Here is a 23,801-nt window from a genome sequence, read left to right as displayed (position 1 = left end):
CAACCTGGCCTTGAATGCCTCTGGGTATGGGGAACTTTTACCCTCCTCAGGCAACCGTTTCCAGGTTTAGGTGTCTCTTTAAATAATAAACAGGAAAGGACAGTAAATAGTTAATCTGGATAATACTTTACTCCTGTTCAAAACACACATGCATAATAGAGACAATATAAAATGTTTTCTCACTGCTGATTACATGGCAGATGAAAACAAACAAGCAAACTTAGCCTTATTCTATATCATATAGCAGAATCTTTCAAACAAATTTTGCTTCCATGCTGAAGTTAATTTACACTGATAAAGCTCAGAGGCTAATTATATGCCAGTTTCCAAACACTGATGAACCACAGTATTTATTTCCAACATGTTATGTATATGTGCAGTTTAATTTCTGCCTTCAAACGCTTTGCTCTAACATTGTGGCAATTCAGTTAAAGACTATTTATGCTAATATGGCATTAGAAGTTTAAAAACAGACAAAAAACCCCAACACCAAACAAATTAAAAAAGAACAACAGATTTAATAGTTATCTTTAAGAATCTACGTGTTGTTTTTTGACAATTCACTCTTGAATTCAAATCCATCTGATCAGTCAGGAAATTGTTATGAATAGACAGTTGAAGGATTACTTTCCAATCTGATTGTTTTCAGAAGTAATGACAGAAACTGAATCTTTTTTTTCTTGATTAATAACTAGCCTGGGCAATGTATGGAAGTTTGTTCCATATTGCAGAATGAGATCCAACACAAGGTGCCTTTTTTTTTTCTTGTATACTGTTTGAAGTGAATTCATGAAATGGACTAATTTTAGAACACCTTAAATGAATTACAGAATGGCCCAGAACACTTGAGACACTAGTAGCATTGCTAGGTAATGCATTATTATTTTGATATTAAAGAATAAACTATTTGAATTGTTTCCTTGATTTGTTTGCTGGGCAGATTACTACACTGAGCTATGCAAAAAGGTATTTTAAGATTCGATAAGTATGTTTTGATATGAGTACAAGAAAGTATTTGCTTTTCTGTGACAATTTTATTTCCTGGGTCCACCACACAGCCTAAGGAAACCTATGTGTCAACTTTCACCCTTAATTACTATATTTTCCTTCAAATACATATGCTCCCAAAGTAAATGCTCCTGTTATGTTTGCTTTTATTTTCAATAGAAAACTTAGAATCACTGCTTGGCAAGCAGAAAATCCACAATGTAGGACTTACGTTCAGGAGAATATAAGACATATTATAAGGAGGAGTGGACAAGTATGTTCCTAATATTTTCTCAAATGCAGAATTACAACAGGGATTGTGTGATTGAGTAAAGGAGGTCAATTATTTCACTACAGTGAAGACTTCCATTTAAGACTTGATCCATCCTGGGAGAGAATTTCAGAACCTTTGTTCTAGATACTAATCCTTATGTTAGAAGTTCTAAAGCAGGCACTCGGGCAAGGGCAGTGTACTTTGAAATGGATCTTTTTCCTTATTCTGATTCAAAAGTCTCTCTTATTTGTCAATATGAAAGTTAAAAGAGATGTGAGGATATAGAACACCAATCAGAAAGACACAGAAGGGTTTAGAAAACACCAAGAATTCTGGTACTGCATATATGTATGACAAACAGATAACTGATTGACTTAGCTGCATCAAATGAAGTGCATTACAGATGTCCACAACCAATTAGTATTTTACAATAGCGTTTGGGTCTTCTATACCCACTTTTCATTATCCTGCATATGAAGCCTGTTTTCTTGCTTACAGCAGCCTGAATTTCAGCCACAAGAAAATAATTTTGATATTCAAAGAAATTAAAGTCATTGGAGTAGAAGTTCATAGTTTCTCCAAAGCACACAGTCAAAAAAGAACAACTATGTTTTTTCTATTTGAATAAATTGAGTACTACAGAACAAGTAATTTTTGTTCTAAATCGTTTTCTGGTGTCATAAAGAAAAAGTGAGATCTTCTTTTATAAGAGGAAAGGGCTCAACAGTGTGCACCAATTAAGACATGGCTTCTCAGGAATAAAATCAATCATCGCCTCCTGTTGCATTAATGAGCCCATCTGAAGAAATCCATTAGGTCTTCCTGTCTAGACTTGAGAAGCAAATAACTACTACCTAATGCATAGTATTCAATATAGGTGAAACACTCACTTTCATATATGCTTGCTGCAAGATGAAGAAAGAGAGCAGAGGCTGTATCACTGACTATTTTGGATTGCCATCTTTGTCTCACCTGCACTTGAACTACTGCTTTATACTGTATCAGCTGCTTGAAGATTGCCATGCATTTAGGTCTAAGTACTGCAGACTTGTAGAGAGAAATAAACCAGGCCATAAGACGACATTCTACTCTCACACTGAGTCATGAGTCCTCAGTAATCCAATGTATTTGCATAATTTAATAGACATATTTGCCTTCTATTTAGGAAGGCAAATGATTTTACATTTGTACTCTTTGGAGCAATGGGATTGCACTACAGGTTAGGTCCTCCTTGTACTGGTCCCAGCACTGAATTATTATCTCAGAACAATATCTAAGTGTCAGTGTCTACACCATCATCCTATAGCTTCATCAATGTGGATGGATGCTTGTGTGCACAGTCATGTACAGACTATTCAATTCTATAGCTCATCACTCCTAACCTGACCGGCAGCCAGTTTCTTTCATTTATTTTTAAGTGGCTTTAGAAATGCAAACCTGCCAGATACACAGCAAGATGAAGCAAGGGATGTTAAGTTGTACTGTAAAAAGAGTGGACATCAGTGCTTCAGGTTTTCCATTCACTTTATTTCCAACAGAATTATATTCAAAATGTCAAGGTCCAAAAAAAAAAAAAATTAGTGTAATAAATACTTCACTTTGGGCTGTAATAAATAAAAAAGTTATCAACAAGGAATGCACTTTGCCAGCCACAAGTGTGGGTAGTTTCTGAAAAGAAAAAAAAAGAAAAATATGGCCATAGTTCACAGTTAAGCAGCCAGAAGCTGCTTATTACAGCTATTCCATAACCATGGACCTCACCCTTCCCTCCCCTTCCAGATGCATATTCACAGTTTAACTCCATCAAAAATGCTCTCTTATAGGGGAGCAAGAAGTCACACTCTGCTCAGAATTCAAGTCAAAAATATCTTTAACACACACATGAAGCAAGGAAAACTATGGTCCGAAGAACTCCTTGTCACACCATTTTAGTCCAACAGTAGGTTCAGGCGTCTGTAACAGAAGTGTGCCCAGCACACCATGACAGTCAAGTTTTCGTACCACCACATATCCCCATTATCAACATACTAGTTGCTTCAATATCCCCACTGTAGATTTCACAGTGAACAAGAGGGTCCGTATGGTTTAACGGAGTCAGTCCCTTCAGTTACATCGCTGCAGTAGCATGTTCAGAGCATACTCCATTCTATGTTTTAGTTCCAGTGAGCATCCTGAAACCAGAAGAGTTGTCAGACGAAACGTTGTTGATATCCTGTCTTCATTGATGTAGGTAAGGAGATACTCCTCACTCTGACTGCAAATGATGATTTTTGTGTGATCGTGATAGAAGTTCACCTGCAAAAGAGAAGAGAGCTCCTGTTTATATACTTTCTCATCTCAGTGTCTGCTGCTTGCTAGTTTTGCAATGAATTACCGTAGAAGCATTTTGTCAGGTGATGCTACCAAACTTACTTGAAATGTGCCATCATTAAAGAGCATCATTAATGCTTTATCAGATTTCAGCCACTGTAGGAGGTAAAGCCTGGGCCTGCGTACATCTGTTAGGCTGGGCAAGTCTCCTCCCTAGGAAAGGAAATATACACCATATTAAGCGCTCAGTTCACTTAGCTTAAGGTTCACTTCTGTGGCTCAAAATCCAGAATGTGCTGAACTTACATCCATGAGGTTCTCTTCCATGTAGTGAGAGAAATACTTGAGTATAGTCACTTGACTAATGAACTGTTCAGGAGCCTCTGCAGCTGTGAAGACAGAGCACTGGCCTAGCTCAGCATAGTAGTGGACTGTCCTGTAAGAGCAGGAGAAATAGGGAGGTCAGAGATGGGCAATTCGAACTTAAATTGTTTTATCTCAAGTTAGTTATCTATTTTGTAATCATTCTTACTTCTTATCTGGCAGAAGGCTCATATGCGCCCCATTGTTGAAAAGGACACCAACAGTATGATCTGACAACTGGTACCCAAAGCCATACTTGTTAGAGTAGTCCACCCATTTTGTAACCCATTGGAAGGATGTTGTCAGCTGCTCTTTGGGAATACTGTCTGCTTCTGGCATGTTCTCCAGACATCCACGCAATACCCTTGCAACTGTATCTGCAACACTTCCCATGGTACTGTCTTCCAGGCCTGAAAGAGAGGGATTATTAGACTGACATAACCACACAGAGCAGGCTTTAACTCTAAATCTGAATTTATCTACATTGTAATTTTAATAGTTAGCCTTTCTGGCTTTCCATTTTCACTTCTACCAACATGCTGGCTGCAAAATGTGAAGTACCAAAAATACAGAGTGTGGAGGGAAACAGCTGCTTTCTCAGACTTCCACATCTGAGATATGAAGAAAGTAGGTGTGTGATATGGAATTAGACACAGCATTTTGCTGCACTTACATTCACTGCTACTGCTACAGCTTCCTAAAGTTCCTCTGACAATCATCCGAATAGAGTCTCCAATCTGCTTTGTTTCTGGTAGTGCTCCTGGCTTGGCTACTGTTGTGATTAGGGGCTGGATCTCCTAGAAGAGATGATGTCAAATGCATTACATTTGTTGTTCACGTGAGCCAAGTCTTATACTCAAGGTTTTGCATGGCTCTCCTGTCTATCAACAATAAGTTCCAAGAAAACTGGTGTTAATCTTCCTGCAGAGTAAGAACTCCTACTAGACTGAGCTCAAAGAATGACGTCAGGTCTTTCCATTGTTGTAATGTTCAGTTCACACCATAAATATTGTTAATATTTTACCAGGGCAGAAAAGCAGAAGACTACACAGTTGCATGCAGGCATGAACACCACATTGCAGGAATTAGAACTCAGCAACTTAATCATGAACTGAAGCCTTGCATTTGGAATATTGGGAAAGAGTACCTGGCAGACTAGTTTCCACACAGAGAACAATGGATGCTAGGCAGATACTGTAATTACTCAAAAGACGAAATAGATAGTCGCTCTACAAAGGGTACCGTACTTTGTTGAAGCTTGGTTAAGCTCTCTTAAAGCAACTCTGCTAATCATTTAAGCTTGATTATGCTGTGTACAGCCTCAGCTTTGAAATCCAAGTCAAATATAACTTAATTATAGCTACTCCACCCAGCTGTTATTGGATTTGATTTGAACTTCACTTGTATTTACCTCATCTGTTCTCTGTTTGTGGGGCTGCTGGGTTATCGATGTCTTCTTCAAATCATGCCTAAGCTTGTAAATTTCTTCATCTTCTTTAGCTAGTCTATCTGCAACAAAAGAAAATAAAACAAAAGTCTTGATGATGCATCTAGAACTGCTGCTCAATATCCTGCATTAGAGAACCTAACATGTTAGTTGCAGTTTGTCTCCTTCCAGGTGTACTTTTAAGCCAGCCACAGTCTCCCAGAATAGCAGTGCCATTATACATAAACCTGTGAGAGTAAACTGGCTAACAGATGGCCCAAATAGATTGTCAGTACGCCAGAAGCAGCATTTACTTATGTATGTTGGTGTAGGTTGCAGCCCGCCATCTACACTTTATTAATAAAGAGGTCAAACCTAATCTGAAGAAGCAGAGACATAGATACAGGTGCTGCACTCCTATCTCATAGCTGTATGTTACTAGCGCACACTTATAGCTTAGAGATAAGTTCCAAGCACAATTATAGTTCACTTACTGTGATTTTCGAAGTATCTGGCTTTATCTTTTTTACCACCAAAAAGAGCAGCAGCTGCTTTTTTGAAGAAATTTTTAGCAGGACTTGACAAATGAAAGTCAGGAACAGTGTGACAACAGCTAGCAGAAAGTCTGTCAGGTGTAAAGCCCTGTGGAAATGAGATTGAAAAAGCAATTTTCAAACCACACGGTGCATTTGTAAGGGTAGATAAGGTTTAAGCCAGAACACTAGATAAGACAAACCTGTACAAAAAAATCATGACGAATTATTTCGTCTAAACTGGGCCGGTCTTCAGGATTCTTTGACAGCATGCTAGCTATTAAGTGTTTTGCAGGTGCCAAGAGAGATGAAGGCAGACTGTATCTTGCTTCCCTTATACATCTGTATGTTTCTTTAAGATTTGTGGTCTCAAATGGGGGTCTTCCCAACAGCATTGTGTACCTGTTTTAAAACAAAAGAAAGCCAACTTCATTTTGTGCACGCACAACACAAGCCAGAAACTACTGCAAACATTTTATCTGCACTTCGGTTAGGCATCTAAAAAGGGCTGCAAACCAACATAGTACTGCATCCATTTCCTTTGAACTTTTAAAAGCCTAAGCCAATGACAGATATATTTTATTTCAAAGGCAGCAAAGTACTTACATTACACAGCCTAAGGCCCAGATGTCAGATTCACAGCCATGCCCTTGTTTATTGAGGACTTCTGGAGAGAGGTAATTTGGTGTGCCACATATTGTTCTGCAAATCAAAGAGGCCACAGAGGCAGGTTAGGTTAGGAGCTCAGAAAGAGGAAAGAAACTATTTTTCATAAGGCAGGTTTTACTCTCAAGTTCAGGCAAGAGCTCAGAGACTCTGAAGACGACTTTTATGAATGCTAATAGTGTAGACGTGTTTCACAGTGTCTTCATGATACAGGAAAAGCAGACTCATATCTGCACTATTAGTCAGGTATCCTGCCTCAGGCATTTGCTATTATTCAAATGCTCAGAGGAGGAATGCAAACGTCAAAACACAGCAAGCTTTTCTAGAAGGGGAAAAATCTCGACACAATTAGCTCTTCCTTTGGAACAGAATCTGTCTCCCTCATTTCTAAGTGATTTTGGTTTTGTACACTATAAGGCTTTTTTTTTTTTTTTAAATGCTCTTACCTCCTCCTGTGTTCCAGTGGTTCCAGCCTAGCTGCCAAGCCAAAGTCTCCCAGTTTCAGTTCCATGTTCTCATTAATGAAGAAGTTACCTAGCAGAAAGCAATTCTGGTTAGTCTTCTTGCAAAGCAGGAATGCATTTGCCACAGGTGCTGAGTCATACTTTATTCAAAGCCAAAAGCTCGCTAAGACTTTTTTTTTTTTAAAGTATCGATACTTAATACCATTCCTCAAACACTATATAGACTAAGCTCATTCTATTAATTAAGCCATCAGCACACAAGTTTAAAGTGGTACAAGGCTGACAGGGCTGAAAAAGTATGTATTTTTAGAAGCCATCGAGGAACAGAACTTACCTAGTTTAAGGTCCCTGTGCAAGATTTCCTGTTCATGAAGATACTTCAGCCCTGACACAATCTGCCTGAGGTAGTATCGTACTTCTGGTTCTGTCAATACCTTCCGTGCTTTCAAGATGTGAGCCATTGACTGCAGAGGAAAAAACAAAGGCAGACGCGTCACTGAGCATTCACACACACAATTCACGTTCAGTAAATGAAAATTAATGCATGTATTAGCTAAAGAAGCCATAAAAAAAATACTTTTTACACACTACAGTGTTAAATTAATTACAGATAACAGGCAAGTAAGCACTAGATTTCTCCCAGTTGATGCTCACCCTTCTACTGCAGTACTCCAGAAGAATGTAAATATTTTCTCTGTCTTCAAAGTAGTGGTAGAACTGCACAACATGTCTATGATTAAGCATTCTGTGCAGTTCGATCTCTTTATCAATCTGGAAAGATAAGAGAGGAGGAAAAAAGCATTGTTAGCCGTGTGACCACAAGCCTGGGAAGCGCAGAGCAGACAGCTCCGCTGGAGTTATTCCAGGAAAAGGGTTGGGCAATCCTGCACACAAAGAGAGTTTGAGGGACAAAAAAAAAAAAAAAAAAAAAAAAAAAAGTCATTCATGCGCACACACACCTTTTCCCTTTGATGAGGTTTCGCTACTCTGCTGTGAGGAATGATTTTTGCAGCATAAACTTTATTTGTCGTCAAATCTGTCATCTCATAGCATTTGGCGAATCCACCCTGAAGAAACACGGGAAAAAAAGGCGATTACAGAAGGTAGGAAAGAAGCCCCGCACTGAGTCATTCACCAGCTCGCACATTAGTCAATGAGCGTAACTTCCTTCGGCCAGGTCAGCCGGCTAAGACACGGAGATGCGCGGAGATCCTTCCCGCAGGGCTGCGCCCCGCACACAGCGCACACAGCGCACACCCGCACGGTCCCCGCCGGCGCAGGAGGCACGGCTCGGCGTACGGGCGAGAGGGGCCCCGACCGCGACAGACGCAGAGAGACCCCGGGCAGCGCCGCAGCCGCGGGCCCGGCCATTACCTTTCCGAGCACCTTTCCGCGGCAGTAGCGCTTCCCCGTCGTGGGGTCGGTTATAATCCGGGACACCTCGGCGGCAGGGTGCGCGTGCTGGTGGGGCTGCTCCTCCGCCTTCTTTCTACGCGGCTCGGCACTGCCGGCCCTCCCCACGGCTGCCTCGCAGCCCCTGGCAGCGGCGGTAGTGCTGGAGGCTCCGCCGCCGCCCGGCGGGTAGGCGATGGTTCGCAGCAGCTCCATCTCCGCGCCGCCGTCCCGCCCGTCTCCCACCTGCCTCTCCACTCCCCGCTCCCGACGTACTCCCAACGCCGAGCAGCCCCCGGCTCGCCCTTATATCTCGGGGAAAGCCCCGCCCCGCCGAGTGGGCCGGCCCCGCCCTGAGGCTCGGCCCCGCCTCCTGCTGCACAGAACGGCCCGGTCCGGCTCTGCGTAAAGCCCCTGTGCAGCCCCGGAGGCAGCGCTCAGGGCATCGCGGCCGCCCGCTGCCACCCCCGGCTGGAACGCGGCGAGGGGAAGGCCAGCGCTGGGCGCGCCTTGCTGCCCTGGCCGTTGCTCACACGGGGAGCCTTCCCTCCCCAGACACATCCCCGGGCTCTCGGAGCCGTGTGAAGCAGGACAGGGAAGGGCAGCACTGGCGTTTTGTTTTCACGGACAAAGACGTTTCTTCATACATCCCAAATACTCCTCTAAGGAACTTTTGCCGTATAGAGCAGGCCTCATCTGTTAGTCAGATTGCAGAACGGCTGCATTCATTTTGTACTGAACGTGCAGGCTGTCCTGGGCAGCGGGTCTCATCCCGTTTACTCTTTTTTTTTTTTTTTTTTTTCCCCAAAGATACTTCAAGCGTCACATCCCATTCTCTTCTTCCTCCAGACACCTCCTCCCGGCAACCCGGAGCTTTCCTCACCAGCAGTTGCTTGCATTGCTGCAGTGCATGGCACGGAAAGGCTGCAGCCGGAGGGCAGGAGGACAGCCGCTCCTGCAGCACACTCTCCCCCCTTCCAGGATGATGCTTTGCAGCTGACATTAAAATTTCTCCCAGCTGAGTAATTCACATCAGAAACCGGGGAGCACAGTCCTTGATCTTTGATACAGATGTTTGAGAAGAAACGGTCCTTAAAGAGTGAAGGTTGCATATGAGAAGAAAGTTTTAAAGTGTGAAAGTTGCTGTTAATTTCTGAAAATGTGTTTGCTTGTTCGTACGCGCTGTGAGTACTTCTGCTCATTTACAGTGCTGGTAAAAACGGACGTCCAGATAATTCAGTACAAATTAATATCTGAGCACGTGACCTTATAAAACAGTGTGATATCCTTCTCTGGGCATTTCTTCCTTCAGATCTTAAAATAACAGTAATACACGCTCATTTTACAGTGTCAACAGCAACACATGTTTTATTAAAAACCTCAGATAGAAAAAAAAAAGTGAGAAGATATATTTAAGTTTTTCTAGGTAAGTATGAAGATAGTGCTTGAATGCACATACACTTGATTGTGTGGACTACACAGTCTGCCCATCTGCAATTAGGCTCCAGCCATGTGCACATCCTGCATAGAGGTCTCTTTCTTCCTCCCTCTCTCTTCCAAGTCATGATAGTACTGTTGGATCATAGCCAAAGGGGTGGGGGACAAAAAGAGGAATAAGGAAAAATTCGAGATACTCAGGTTTCACTTCTCAGTCCTGTGCCAACTCTTCCCTTAGCCTCTCACCAATTGGCTTCCCAGGCCAACAGTATTGCCATCACACAACTTAAATTTTTCCAGATTAATCTAAGTAATTGAAAAATAAGTTGCTTAATGTAAAAATAATTTCACAGTGCTTTGTTTTCTGTCACCGAGTTGCTTTGGTCTACTGTGCTGAGAGGCATATGGGGGAAGAGGAAGCTAGCCAGAATAGAAGTGCACGTTTTCCCTCTACTGGAAAGGAGTGGTACTACACATGGCAAAATAAATAAATAAATAAATAATAAAATAAAATAAAATAAAATAAAATAAAATAAAATAAAATAAAATAAAATAAAATAATAAAAATAAAAGCAAGTCTAAGGAAAAGGAGAGATTGTTAAAGATAGGTTTTAAGAGGACATGAATGCGTGCTTAGAGCTGAACACAAAGAGTGTTCTGCTGAACCAGGTTAGGTCTAGTTGCTCCCCTATACTTTGTTGAAGCAAAGTCTTTAAACACTGTTCTCTCTAATGTTTCCCTCGAGGTGTCCAGTTTACTACACTAATCATTGTGAGTTTTCATAAATATAAAGACGTTACAAAAATTAGGATTTTTGAGAGCGTTCTTTAACCCAGAGATGAATTGTGTTTCTGCCCTTCCTGCCTCTGAACCTCCTACTTCATCTTTCCTTCTGTCCAGTCTTCCCACTGCCTCTCAAGTTCTGCCCTGCCTTCATAGCTCCTCAGGGAGCTGTAGGCACTAAGCTCAGTACTTAAGTGCTGTGGATGTCTCTGAAAGCCCATGCACTGACAATTATATTTCTAGCTTCTGTAAAGAGCTGCAGAGTATTTTGAAATCAATATGTTTCACCTTTCCTTTTAGAACTGTTTGGATAAAATAGTCAGTGTTAACACGGGGACTTCAAAATGACTTGTGTATTTTACAAGAAGAATCGATCCTCTCTAGAATTCTGCAATTTATTTTTCTCCAAGTTACATCAACATTGTCCTCAAGCATACCTGCAGCCTGCATATACAAGCAGCTCATCTGCAGGATCGGCAGAAGCTTTCCAACCCTATTAGTAAGCAAATTGCAGTTATTCTGCCAAGGAACAAGGCAACGCAACACAAACCCAGGCTTAGCATTCTGTCTCTAGTTCCAGAAAAAAAAAAAAAAAAAAAAAAGTAATCCCTCATACCAACAGCTTCACTCTCACGGACCTGTACAGCTTTTCCATAAAGCCTGATAATCACAGGACTTGGAATCCTGAGCAGACATAAATCTCTGGATCAGGTGAGGAATGGGAATTTGACTGAGTTGCAACTGGCCTAATTACAGGCTTGTAGCTAGCTGCTACAGCTGCTCTGGGAACGTCCTGGCAGGAACCACTTGTTTTTACCTAGATTTTTGGAAAATAGGTGTTTCAGGGCTTCTATTTCCAGAAAGCAGCATGTCAAATTCCTGCATATTACAGAATCAGGGCACCTGTGTTCAGTACCATGAATGTGATGTAATACCAAAGTTCTTATTTGGTCGGTATCTGCATCAGCCACCCGGCCTCCAGGTTATCTAAAACCTGAACTTCCTTCCTCCACTGCCAAATAGGCTTCTCCTTCAGATGTCACAGCCCATAGGCAAATAAATCACTGCTGGGTTTGAGTGCCAAAATGGAGCTAAGTAAAATGAATGCCTTTGAAAATAAAAGGTGAAAAATAAGATTTCCATTTAAGCTTTCAGAAAGTTTTCTCGAGTTTGTTTTCTCGTTGGGGCTTAGGATCGGGCTGTTCGTGTTTCCACAGCCGTGCCATTGCACGGCCAGCAGCCCGGCCCCGCACAGCCGCCCGCGCCGGTTCTGCCAGCCCGCCGGGCCGGCGCACAGCCGGTCGCGGAGTGCCCTCCTCTGGGCAAGCCGAGATATGACAGTCTGTTCAAAAGGGCGCTCTGCTTAGAGATGCAAAGTAGTGAGGCCCACGGACAGAAGATTTTTCACTTGAATATATACCTATGGAAACATTGATTAAAACGGTGGCTTTTACGGTCTCCAGGGTCCTCTGTGACTTGCCAGAAGAGATGGTAGTTATGTCTGAAGAAACTGATGCAAAATCTCACTGTGTGACTCCTGCTAAGTCTCACTTCTCTTGCCTTCTCCTCTGCCCCATCCCCTTCATTTCGTTCTCTAGTTCAACCTCGTCTACCCCAGCAGCTCCACACCAGCTTTCCTCCACCACTCCAGAGAGGGCTTTGCATTCTGCTTACATGTTCCACTCCTTTCTCCTTGTCCAGGGCACTATCTGTTGTGCTTCTAATAAGGTACTCACAGCCTGTAGAAAGCATGGGAGTTGAGCACAGTACGGGAACAAAAAACCTTTGATCTGACACTGCCATGCAGTTTCTCAGTCCCTTGAAACCCTTGCAGAGTTTCAGTGTCACAGATCATCCTTCCACACAGATATGACTCATTTGTCCTCCCTAACTTACCGCAGAGTTAGAGCAAAGAACTTACTTCAGCTGTAATTCATGTATTTTCATCTCCTTTGTTTGAAGCTTGGCAAAGCTTCCAAAGACCTGAATTCTCTTACACTTCCTTTTGAAGTGATCAACCAATTAAGAAGCAGGCAGGCCACCAAAAGCTTAAGACAGTCATAAGTTTTCCCAGAAAATCTCCAAAAAAGCAGGTACTTAGCCCAGTAGGTCACAGTCTGTGCTAGTGTTTGGAGAGGTGACTAGTTCTGTTCTGACTGTGCCAGTTCTGCATGGGTTCCCAGGGCCAGCAGGAAAGAGAGCTGCAGCTGAGATATTGATAAGTTCCTGTATTAGGTCCCCAAAGACAGGACTTTGTTGGCTGTATGTATGCTCAGGATAAAGTTGCTGTTTCTGAGAGGTGCAGAGATTGAGTACAGGCAGATAAATGGCAGCAATATAATGTCCAGTCAAGTGTCAGAATGTGCTGGGGGAAAGACTCTGCTTTCTCTAACCCCTCACCACTCTCACACTCTTCCCCTGTGCTACTTGGAGTGAGTAACGTCTCACAGCTTGATTTCAGGCACTAGCCCAGGCTCTCAGCAAAGTGCAGTAATGCCTTCATATGCCCTACTTTTATGAGTGAGGTCAGACCACATGTTTGCACATTGTGGTATTTTTCTCATTTTGCTTTTTGAGTTTGACTTGTTTTTCTTGTACATAACAGATTAAGAGTAGATTACACAAACCTCAAAGCTATTAGGACTGAAAGTTGAAGGCCTTTGCTTCTACCCCAGAAGTTAATCAATTTTATTTTATTTTTTTAAGCTTTGCAAGGTTAATATCTGAGGATGTGTTTGCAAATACAATACTGTCAGGTACAGTTTCCTTCACTGAAATACAACCTCCAGTCTTTCCCACACAGTGCAAGTTAGATAGCGAAGGGTGCCAACTGTATTACCCCATCCTTAAAAAAAAAGTTTAATCTTATGACAGAAACACTTCAGAATATTCATGCAGTGTCCTGTAGAATTATGTCCCCTCTGCCTGCAAGGTGAGGGCTCCTATGTATGCACTTAGCCAAAAAATACCACAAAAGATCACAAGCCTTTTAGTGAGATGCTCTGACACTATCGTCACCACTTCTGCTTGCAGCAGCTTATTTCAGCTACAGCTTTTGCTGACACTGGTGATTTTCAGCATGCTAGAGAAGGTGTTAAGAACTTCATGAGACCAAGATTTAAGATACTGCATGTTAATAATATAGTGGTTATACCCAGAATTTGACCGTCTCCCATATAAAAGACTGCTAGATCCATTATACAACTGCATCACTTCAGCAGAAGGAACAAAGATCTGTGTGATGGTAAAGCATCATGCCCAGTATTAGAGACACTTGGCTTCAAACCTGGGGAACAATCAGAGTACTGTTTTGTGCCTTAAAATAACAGTCTAGATTCTTTTGCTTTTTGTAGCCCTTCTCAAAGCCCAAATATCTTAAACATAAAGCCTCTTGTTAAAGAAAATAATGCCAAAGAGTAGTCAAAATCCTCTAAACAGAACAAAGATTTCAGTACTTCAGTCAGTTAATTTCCCTTCCTGTTCTCCTTTTCAATTATCTGTCTTCAATGGCTGCAGGACACAGGACAGGAATGTTTTTTAGCAATTAATCTTGATGTTTATTTTCTTTCTATGAGTAGAAAAGTATTTTCTTGAATCCACAGAGAAGAAGTCAGTGTTACTAGTGCTCAGGTCGCACAGACAATACAAATAAGAGCTATGAGATAAATGGGGCAAAGAACCCATAGCCAGGCTATTGTAGTACAGATTACGTTGAGCAGGACCTTGAAGATCTTATAGTTCCAACCTCCCCTCCCACAGGCAGGGCTGCCCCCCAGCAGCTCAGGCTGCCCAGGGCCCCACCCAACCTGGCGTTGAACACCTCCAGGGACGGGGCATCCACAGCTTCTCTAGGCAGCCTGTGCCAGTGCCTCACCAACCTACCACTGTCAGACCACGTAAAAAGTTAGTCCTCCTCCTGCTTGTAAACTCCCAGTCATCTGTCCTTCATGATATTCCAGAAGAACTGTGTCTGGCTTTTTGGGGTTTTTTTTTTGGTCCTTTTACCAGACATGTACACAGGCTATTTCCTATATACTATAAGCATGATGCTCAAAAAAGGAAATCAAGTATTTAGGAGACTGAAGGAATTTGTTTTCTATTTTCTACATAGAAGTATGCTTGTGAAACAATACAGTGACAAATAACTAAATGCTCTGGCAGACAGGAATACAGATCACTACTTACAATCTTTAACTGTTGCATGTAATGTTCAAATTCAGCAGGCCAGTGATGTCTGTCTTATGCATGCATAAAACTAGAGGAACTTCAGAAAGTTACAGTTGAATGTAAAAGAGGTCGAGGGCTTACAGAAAACTGGATTTCTTGGTATTTAGAAACAAGCCAGCTCTTTCTGCACTGAAGGTCCTCCAGAGGCACTTTGCCACACAACTGAGACACAGCAGAAGCAATCCTGAGCAGAGCAAATAAACAAATGCTCAGAAGGGAAAAGTGGTCTAAAAGCAGTTTCTGTTAGAGCCGAGTAAAGCAACTATGTCACCTGTGAGAGACAATATCATGCACTCTTTTCTCCACTGAGATTAAACCCAACCCAGCTAATGTTTCACTACAGCTTTCCCGGGTTTGATTTTTTTTTTTTAATTTATTTTTTTAATATTTATGGGCACATTTAAGTGATTGGCATTGCATTTAGCTTACTGCAGTAACATACTGTGACTACTAATCCTAAGTATTAAATCATGTCATTAGAAAACTCTGTGTGTGAAGTCACAGAAAAAAAAAGTTAACAGGTCTGTAATGAAAGCCATAGTATGTAGGAAATAGAGATGCAGAAGTAACTCTGCCAGCCTCTTTAAGAACAGCAACAACAGCAGGTAGTGGTTAAAGCAGGATGGATAAAAGAAAATTAATAAAAAGCATGCTCTAAATTTCTAGGTGTAAAAGTGAAAATCCTGTGCTTTTCCAGTAACTCATTTTGATCTATTCATTCAATCCCCCTTTTCTGATTGAAACTGTTATTGGCATCAACCATGCAGTGAAGTTAGGTAAGCCAGTACAGTATTTTCCTCCTCCTGCACGTTCCACCAATGGCCACAGGCTTCAGGCAATAATAGGATATCTGCTTGTCTAACTAGGTAAGCTGGTACCTTGCACAAAGAAAAGCTCCTCCCTGGCATGAAGAAAATGCCAGGGCAAGCTATAAAGCCAGAACTGTGTTGAAAAACTTGCTGGGAAAATGACTAAATCTTCTAATCAGAAGAGTAAATACTGCCTTCCAACTAAGGAGAATTTATCTGACGACAGTTACTGACCCCTCAGACTGGCCATACTCCAGGAATTAAGCAGCACACATGCTTCCCATCATTATAAGAGATGCTTTTATGCAGACCTGCATTAAGAAGAGAAAGTCAGGAGTACCAAAGTGAAAATGAAAATCAAGTTCCACAGCTACACACATACTAAGGCATTTTGTCTAGCACAGATAATGTTTTGACAAACTTTAGTTCTACATAACCTTCAGTTCTATATTCAGTGCAGTTTTTAATAGATTTGGGCTATGACTGTTCAGTGTGCTTTTAATGTCCTGTGTTTCTTAAAGTGAAGTAGTTCTAAGTTTTGAGAGCTGTTACTGTTGGCTCAAACCACAGCAAAAATATTGCATAACAAGTATATAGCATTTACGTCTAAGTGCCTACGTAGTATTAGCCCACAAGTGCGAGACAACACAGAGGTATAAGCTCAACTGAACTTAAAGAAACATAAAAACATGAACAAAATAGTTACTGTGGCTCTGCAAAGCCAAGAGAAATGTGATATATGGCAAAGACCAAGCTCTTGAAGTATCACAAACACAACTTGTGTTGTTTATTACCAGGATGTGATACTGCATTATACAACATGGGTTACTGAACTTTTGAGATGGGATTGGACTAATTTTAGTTCTTGTTTCAAGCAGAGCAGAACACTTCTTTCAGTGAAAGAGCAGCAGTGACCTTCACAGTCAACAGTGACGTTTTTCCTATTGATATCTGCATATAGCTTTACAAGTCCCATCTTCTATTTTAGTCTTCCAGGAGCGCTGGTGTGCTGAAATATCTGTTTCTTTTTTTAGACATGTCACTTTGAGTGAATCAAAAAATATTACCTAACACTGGAAACCTTGACTGGTTTATATTTTTAGATTCTCACAGCATCGATGCTGCCACCACAAGCTTGCTGAAGTTTTGTGTTTTGTTTTGTTTTGTTCTTAAATGGCTCATCACTGGGAGCCTTAAGTGACGGTTTTGAAAAAAAGTGGAGTCAAACTTCTGTATGTGACAGGATTGGACATCTTATAGTCATCTGTTAAATGGTGACAGAATCTCATGATCAGGATTTCAAGTAATAGCCACCTGATAAATGGAACATACTGAGGTGTTCAAATTTCTTCAAGATGGAGGTGCCCAATAAATGCTTAGATGTTGTACTGAGTGACATGGTTTACTTAGAATTAATGGTGATAGGTGGATAATTAGACTGGATTATCTTGGAGGTCTTTTCCAACCTCAATGATTCCGTGATTTTAAGCAAATCCTCTAATACTCACTTTCACAAGGCAAATCTATTTCAAAAAATATATATTTTTGGTTTCCTGTCATATAAGCATATAAGTACATATAAATACATCCGCTCCTAGAAGAGCAATAATGGCTGAAATGGGCAGAAAGAATGGACAACTTTACAAAGTCTATTGGTTTCCTGCCCTTTCAGCACTCAGAATGACTGTTTACACTTCTGTGTGCTTTGCTAAAAGCAGGAAGAGGTCAGCTAAGTGGAAAACAATGTGGTGAGTTGTTTTGTAGCTACCTTAGAGTGCTTTAAAAAGGTGTATCAAGACATTAAATATAGATAGCCATTGAAAATGAAACGAACATTTTCAAACACGCCTGCAGTTCCCTGCAGAGAACGGTATCAAAAACTCATTTAGAGCTGTCCTTGGTTCAGTCAGACCAGTCTCCAAGTGTGCCTTTGGCAGGAAGAAACAGAGCAGATGAACTATAACAAGGACTCTGCCCAAGAGGTGCAGTTGCTCAGGTCTGTAAGGATTAAGAGCTACAGAATTCAGTGGACTTTGCTTGACTTGGACATAACATTTTCCCCCTCATTCGATGAATGGAGATATTCGTCATGAGTCTGCCAAGAATTCCTTATCCTGCATAGACTTGACCACGCACCAAGTTGGAAGGGAGTGTTGATCTGCCTGAGGGGAAGAAGGCACTACAGAGGGACATGGATAGACTGGATCGATGGGCAAGGTTAACTGCATGAATTTCAGTAGGGCCAAGTGTCGGGTCCTGCATTTGGTTACAACAACCCCAGGCAACCCTACAGACTTGAGGAGGAGTGGCTGGAAAGCTGCCTGATGGAAAGGGACCTTGGTGTACTGATGGACAGTCGGCTGAATATGATCCAGCAATGTGCCCAGGTGGCCAAGAAGGCCAATGGCATCCTGGCTTATATCAGGAATGGTGTGGTAAGCAGGACTAGGGAAGTAATCCTGCCCCTGTACTTGGCACTGGTGAGGCCTCACCTCCAGTACTGTGTTCAGTTTTGGCCACCTAGGTACAGAAAGGACATTGAGGTACTGGAGCAGGTCCAAAGAAGGGCAACAAGGCTTGTGAAGGGCTTGGAGAATGTGCCCTGTGAGGAGAGACTGAAGGAACAGGGACTGTTTAGTCTGGGGAAAAAGAGGCTGAGGGAAGACCTTACTGCTCTCTTCCAATATCTGAAAAGTGACTGCAGAGAGTGAAGTTGGTCTCTTCTCACTGGTGACAGAACAAGGAGAAATGGCCTTAAGTTGCGCCAGGGGAGGTTTGGGTTGGATATCAGGAAAAACTTCTTTACAGAAAGGGTTGTTAAGCACTGGAATAGGTTCCCCAGGGAGGTGGCTGAGTCACCACACCTGGATGTGTTTAAGAACTGTTTGGATGTGGTGCTCAGGGACATGACTTAGTAGAGGGTTGTTAGAGTTAGGGTAGTATGGTTAAGTCATGGTTGGACTCGATGATCTTTAAGGTCTTTTCTAACCTGAGTGATTCTATGTTTTTATGATTCTATGCCCAGCAGCATCTACTGAACACATCAGAGGACTTGCCTCACATTCACAAGCACAGATCTAATTTAGACCAAGAAATTGTTTTCTTATGTCTCCATTCCCAATAAAATGTTCCTAGATAACAGACTTTTCAGTGATACAACCTCATCATAGATGAGAACAAAGAACTGACCAAAAGGAAGTAATAAAACAGACTGTACTATATACTCCTTTCTGAATAAACTGTGGAAAGAGCATCTCGATTTGCATTGGACTGATTTAAGTACAGTTTTGGTTAAGGAACAACTTGGATATTAAGAATACTTCACTAGAAAAGATGGTAGAAAGTTTGGGAATAATCAGACTGGCTGGAAGGGACATCAAGGATTACTGAGTTCCAACCTCCCTACCCTGTCATGGTTGCCAGTCGTTACAGTAAGTAGCGAACCAGATTGCTCAGGGCCCCATCCATCCTGGCCTTAAACACCACCAGGGATGGGGCATCCACAGCCTCTCTGGGCAGCCTGTTCCAGTACCTTACCACTTTCAGTAGTGATAATAACTATTCCCTGATCATTGTATCTCTAATAAATGTATTCCCATAATCTTCTCCTTCCCATAATCTCCTGCTCCCTCCACTTGAGTTTTTTTGTTTTATTTTTATTTTTTTCCCCTCTCTTGTGTTCTCTGAGTCGCTCTGTCCTTTTTATGATTTTTAGCTTGGTAACAGCCTTAGATTCACTCACACCTGAAGCTAAGGTGGGCTTCTACAAAGCAAAGGAACAACACTTCACAATCATTTCTGGGGCAGCTCTCAAAGCCTTCTGAACAGCCCAGACTCTTCCCTGGACCTTCCTTCTCACCTTCATTAATTCATCCTATCCGCTTTACCCTGGTACAAAGCAGAGGAGAGGATTCTTCAAGTAGAAGGAAAGTAGACTTAGGGAAAAATAAAACTTTAAAGTCATCTTTGAAAACATTAGAAAACAATGTGCAGAAGCATACAAAAAAATTAAAATTTATTGTGAAGAAAAGGAAAATAAATAAATTATATGACCAATAGAAATAACAGAAGAATATAGCAAGTCCAGAGGACAGACAGTTTTAGAAGCTGATGTTTCAAAAGAAGTTGATGTCCATACACTAAGCTAGATGTATTTTTAGGTTAGCAACGCTTGGGGCCAAATACTTCACAGAGGTGGGTAATTTTCCTGAAGTAGGTGTTTTCTTGCATACTGCTGCCTGAGAAGGAAGAAATAATGTTTTCAGCAGTTTTCTTGAGATCCTGTATCAAGCAGCATCAAATGAATTAACACGAGGTTAGAAAGAAGAGCATTACAGAGATAGAAATCATACCTCTGTGAACAGCAAAGACTCAGGAGCTGATGAACACCTTGTTCCATGAACATTAATTATACAGTTGCTCATTATAAGAGCATCATCCTATGCTTTATGAAACTGCCATGTCATCAAGGGAACAAAACAGTGCCTGTGAGGGGAGGTGAGATACACTCCAAACAATAATTATGCAGATAAATATCAACTAACACATTCTCTCAACAGGTTTGATTCATTAATATTCAAATTAGTTACAGGAGAGAGGGGATAATAAAAATCAAACACCTGCTTCATAATCTCCTGAGAAATTATGATAAATTCTTCCTCTGGGAGTGAAGATGATGGACACATTTGGGAATTAAAGTTATAAGGTGTTTATCTATGGTTGTATCTGTTTTGTTGCACGCATGTCTACTGGTCCAATTCAGCAGGTATCATTGTTGTTTGGCTGGTTCCTGGCTACACCATCCCCATCCCCTATGCTGTATTCAGCAGCTTCCAAGAGCATACTGAAGGTACTTTATAAAAAGAAACACCATAATGCAAGAGGGGAAAAAAAAAGAAGAACAGATAAAAGCAGGCTCTTAAAGACAAGTAAGTGAAATTTACACCTCCCACCTCCACCTTTTTGGGGTGACAATTAGACCAATTCCCACTAATTTCTCCGCAGATTCTATGATAGCAGCAATCCCCTTTGGAAGAAAAAGCGGCTTGAAATTGAGCTGAACTGGCACTACTTCAGTATTTCTAAAGAGCATAATAGCTCATCTCTAGCTATATCATGCTGATAAATACTGCTTCTAAACAAGCCCAATAAATACATCCAGCTACTATTTAAAAATTAACTATTAACATTCCCTTTACCAACTCTCAACAGTCAACCAGAGATTATTACAGATATTGGAACAACCTTCCCTTTCCCTCCCCATCCCACATTTGTATGAACATGCCCAGGCACAAGAAATTCAGCTTTGCTCAGTTCTGGGAGTTGACATCTTTTCTTGAATACCATAACCACAAGCATATTACAAACAGTTCTTCTCAAGATCACCTAAAGTAAGAGTAGATTTCTTTGACAAGCAGACAGGACAGAATCAGTAGTCATTTTTCTATGAGTTTCCTCACCTTATGTTATTTCAAACAGAGGAGGAACATATGTGCATTTGCCCAATATAGCTTAACCCAGCAGCAGCTCAGCACCTAGTGGCCATTCACTTGCCCCATGACTGTGCCTGACAAGATAAGAAAGAGAAAAAGAAACAAAATATAACTCATGGACTGAAATAAAATCTACTTAATAAGGTGGAAAAAGAAATAAAATTACAAATCAATGATAACTATATATATGTATGCACATACATACAAACATGTGTATACACACATATGCAAAATGCAGCTACTTAGCACCAGCCAACCAATGTCTCACCAGCAGCACAAGGCCTCATGTGTGCCAACTGATGTTTAGCAAATCTCCAAACAGTAGCTGCTCTCTAGTCAGCCTACAGTTGATGTCACCTGGTAAGGCATAAGCCTGGCCTAATTCAGGCCAGCTGTTCTGGCTCCATCCCACCCTAAGCTGCTGCTCCATAAAGGTAGCAGCTCATCCTCACCTGTCCTCTCACCAACAACAACCAAAATGTTGATGTGTGTGATTAGTACTGTACCAAGTAAAACTAGGACACAGCCCATCTGTTTTTCAGTTTATGAAAAAGAAAGGCACTTCCAGTGCAAGAGCTCTGGAGGTTTCTCATTCTCAATACTTTGTTTTAGGCAAAAAAGCTAAAAAGCCTAGTCTACCTTTTCAGTGGCTGTATATAATGAAGAAGGAAGACAGCATAGAACAAAGCAATGTATTTTCAGCTTTTGTTTCTGAAATTGGACCTAATACTTCTTGTGAATCAAAAGTGAATTCATCAGTCCAGGGACAGAGCAAGGCCTTCTGGCCCTAACAGTCAAATTAACCATCTTCAGCCACCTGAGCTCAAATCTACTACAGGACATGAATTAATGCATTGACTTTTTCTTGGCTGCGCCTCTCTGCATATTTGTAGTGCTGCATATGGGTAAGCAGAGCATTGTGTTTTTCCTACTGCTTGGCTGGAAGTCTATGAGAAGGGGACGTTCTTCTGCCCTCGACGTGTGGTTCATACTCATAATAGTCCCAGTGCACACAGGTCAGATAGTCTTTCAACTTCAATATCTTCAAACAGCTCAACTGCTGTTATTCATCTCTTAAAATTACTTATGTCAACTGTGACTTATGGAAACCCAAGCAGTGTAATGATCTGCACTCTTTTTTTTCAGTCAGTAATGTTTATGGGGACCCTGATGAAAGGTTAAAGGTAAATTTTGCAATTAGCAGTTAAGAATTGTAGGTTGGTGTCACAGGTGCAGTTTTAGCTTATAATTTTCTGTACCAGAACACTTTCCAGTAGGGAAAGAAGTTGGTTGCAGCACTAAGCCCTTCCTCTGTTTTGAACACCTGCCTGGCTGAACATAGTGGCTGCTCAAAGATCTCAAATTGTTTCAAATATGAAATATGTTTGAAAATCAGGATACAAAACATTCAAGATTTAGCAGGCCCGATACAATATTTGCATTAAGTACTATACCGGCAGCAGGAAGACAGATAGAAGCTCATGAGGGGGAGAAGAAGACAGAAAAAGTGATGAAAACAAGGCAATGAAACCTGCAAATAATGCTTCCACCTTTCATCTTGCATGTACATTAGACAGTAACCTTTATGGCAGGTTATGAACTACTTTTATAAAAGGATTTAGTTCATGTATAGTGTTTATGAAAAATTAACTGGAAAATGAAGCCGTAAGTTTGAATGACAAGAAGTGCTCATAATTTATTATACACAAAACAACCTGCAGCTCAGTTTTAAACCATCTGCAGGTTATCCTTTCCACCTACTTGTGGAAAAACTCATTAATACTGTAACATACTCAGGCAGTGTTTAACAAGAATGGCCACAGGCGACAGATTCACCCACTGTTAAATTCACTAGGTTTGCTCTGGAAATAGCACACAAAATCCAAAATAAGTCCATATTTAATGAGGGACATTTCAGCAGTAATGCCACATTAAGAATAATGATTTTCTCAGAGTGTACAGCCCAGAGTTGATGATCATTTACAGGCAGACTTAGAAATGAATTCAGGCTACTGCTACAGTTAACCAGTTCTGTTACAAAGGTTACTTCTAGTTCTTACAAAAAGACATATTTTGGAGGTACAGGAGTTTTAAGGGCAATCAGATTAATTTAGAAATGATCTATTACAGAGAATATTTAAGTAGAAAGCCTTCAAGTTGGATACTGCTGGTAGGTGAATGGTTGTTTTAGATGATCTTGGAGATCTTTTCCAACATTGGTGATACTATGGTTCTGTGATTCCTTGAAGAGGAAATAATTCCCAAGCAGTTCTTAGCTTCCTTTGTAGTGATCTCTTTAATGGATTCAATTTTCAAAAGTGAAGACATTTTTGGCAACAGCCTCCAACACTCAGGAGAGAGAAATTCCACTCTTCTCTCCTGAAAAATCAGTCCTCACCCCCTCCTTCCCCAGGCTCAAACCTTTCTCATATTGGAAGAAAATACAAAGAAAAGCAAACTACTATGAAGAATTTGAAAAGTATTTTTCTTCCTACTGTCCTCATCTTCTTAGAGCGGGGTCTTCCACACATTCATATACATCACTCAGAAATTATTTTATAGCTGCTACAAGTAACAGTGTGTCTTGCCATGAGTTTTAATAAGTTAAACATTACTACCAATAAAAATTGATTTTTGA

The 23,801-nt window shown here is 41.1% G+C and overlaps 1 protein-coding gene and 1 long non-coding RNA gene across 3 annotated transcripts; both read right to left on the bottom strand.

Moving 5' to 3' along the window:
* Positions 1–2,767: 2,767 nt before the first annotated feature.
* PLK2 (polo like kinase 2) lies at positions 2,768–8,692 on the bottom strand. Its single transcript, XM_031605462.2, has 14 exons — positions 8,398–8,692; positions 7,983–8,090; positions 7,678–7,794; positions 7,358–7,487; positions 7,006–7,093; positions 6,500–6,595; positions 6,097–6,295; positions 5,855–6,002; positions 5,346–5,443; positions 4,608–4,731; positions 4,104–4,344; positions 3,878–4,007; positions 3,674–3,784; positions 2,768–3,556 (listed from the first exon to the last, which is right to left on the bottom strand). The coding sequence occupies exons 1-14, from the start codon at positions 8,629–8,631 to the stop codon at positions 3,365–3,367; spliced, it is 2,016 nt and encodes a 671-aa protein (XP_031461322.1). The 5' UTR covers positions 8,632–8,692; the 3' UTR covers positions 2,768–3,364.
* Positions 8,693–19,738: 11,046 nt separating this feature from the next.
* On the bottom strand, positions 19,739–21,562 carry LOC149913082 (uncharacterized). 2 transcript variants are annotated; one of them, XR_016461495.1, is made up of 3 exons: positions 21,387–21,562; positions 21,131–21,237; positions 19,739–19,909 (listed from the first exon to the last, which is right to left on the bottom strand). It is a non-coding gene; the product is annotated as an uncharacterized LOC149913082 (long non-coding RNA). The 2 variants fall into 2 exon arrangements; XR_016461494.1 differs by having other exon boundaries at positions 21,432–21,562.
* Between the last annotated feature and the right edge of the window lie 2,239 nt (positions 21,563–23,801).

This window comes from Phasianus colchicus, chromosome Z, assembly GCF_987193195.1.
Source record: "Phasianus colchicus chromosome Z, bPhaCol1.hap1.1, whole genome shotgun sequence".
Classification (NCBI taxonomy): Eukaryota; Metazoa; Chordata; class Aves; order Galliformes; family Phasianidae; genus Phasianus; species Phasianus colchicus.
This window is presented reverse-complemented; position numbering and strand designations above follow the sequence as displayed.

Bases quoted from the DNA above. Each gene is read 5' to 3' on its own strand.
- PLK2 (XM_031605462.2), bottom strand. From the start codon at position 8,631: ATGGAGCTGCTGCGAACCATCGCCTACCCGCCGGGCGGCGGCGGAGCC. The intron at 7,094-7,357 runs GTAAGTTCTGTT...GCTTTCTGCTAG, and splicing joins GCACAGGGACCTTAAACTAG to GTAACTTCTTCATTAATGAG. The intron at 6,296-6,499 runs GTAAGTACTTTG...GTTTTAAAACAG, and splicing joins TGGGCCTTAGGCTGTGTAAT to GTACACAATGCTGTTGGGAA.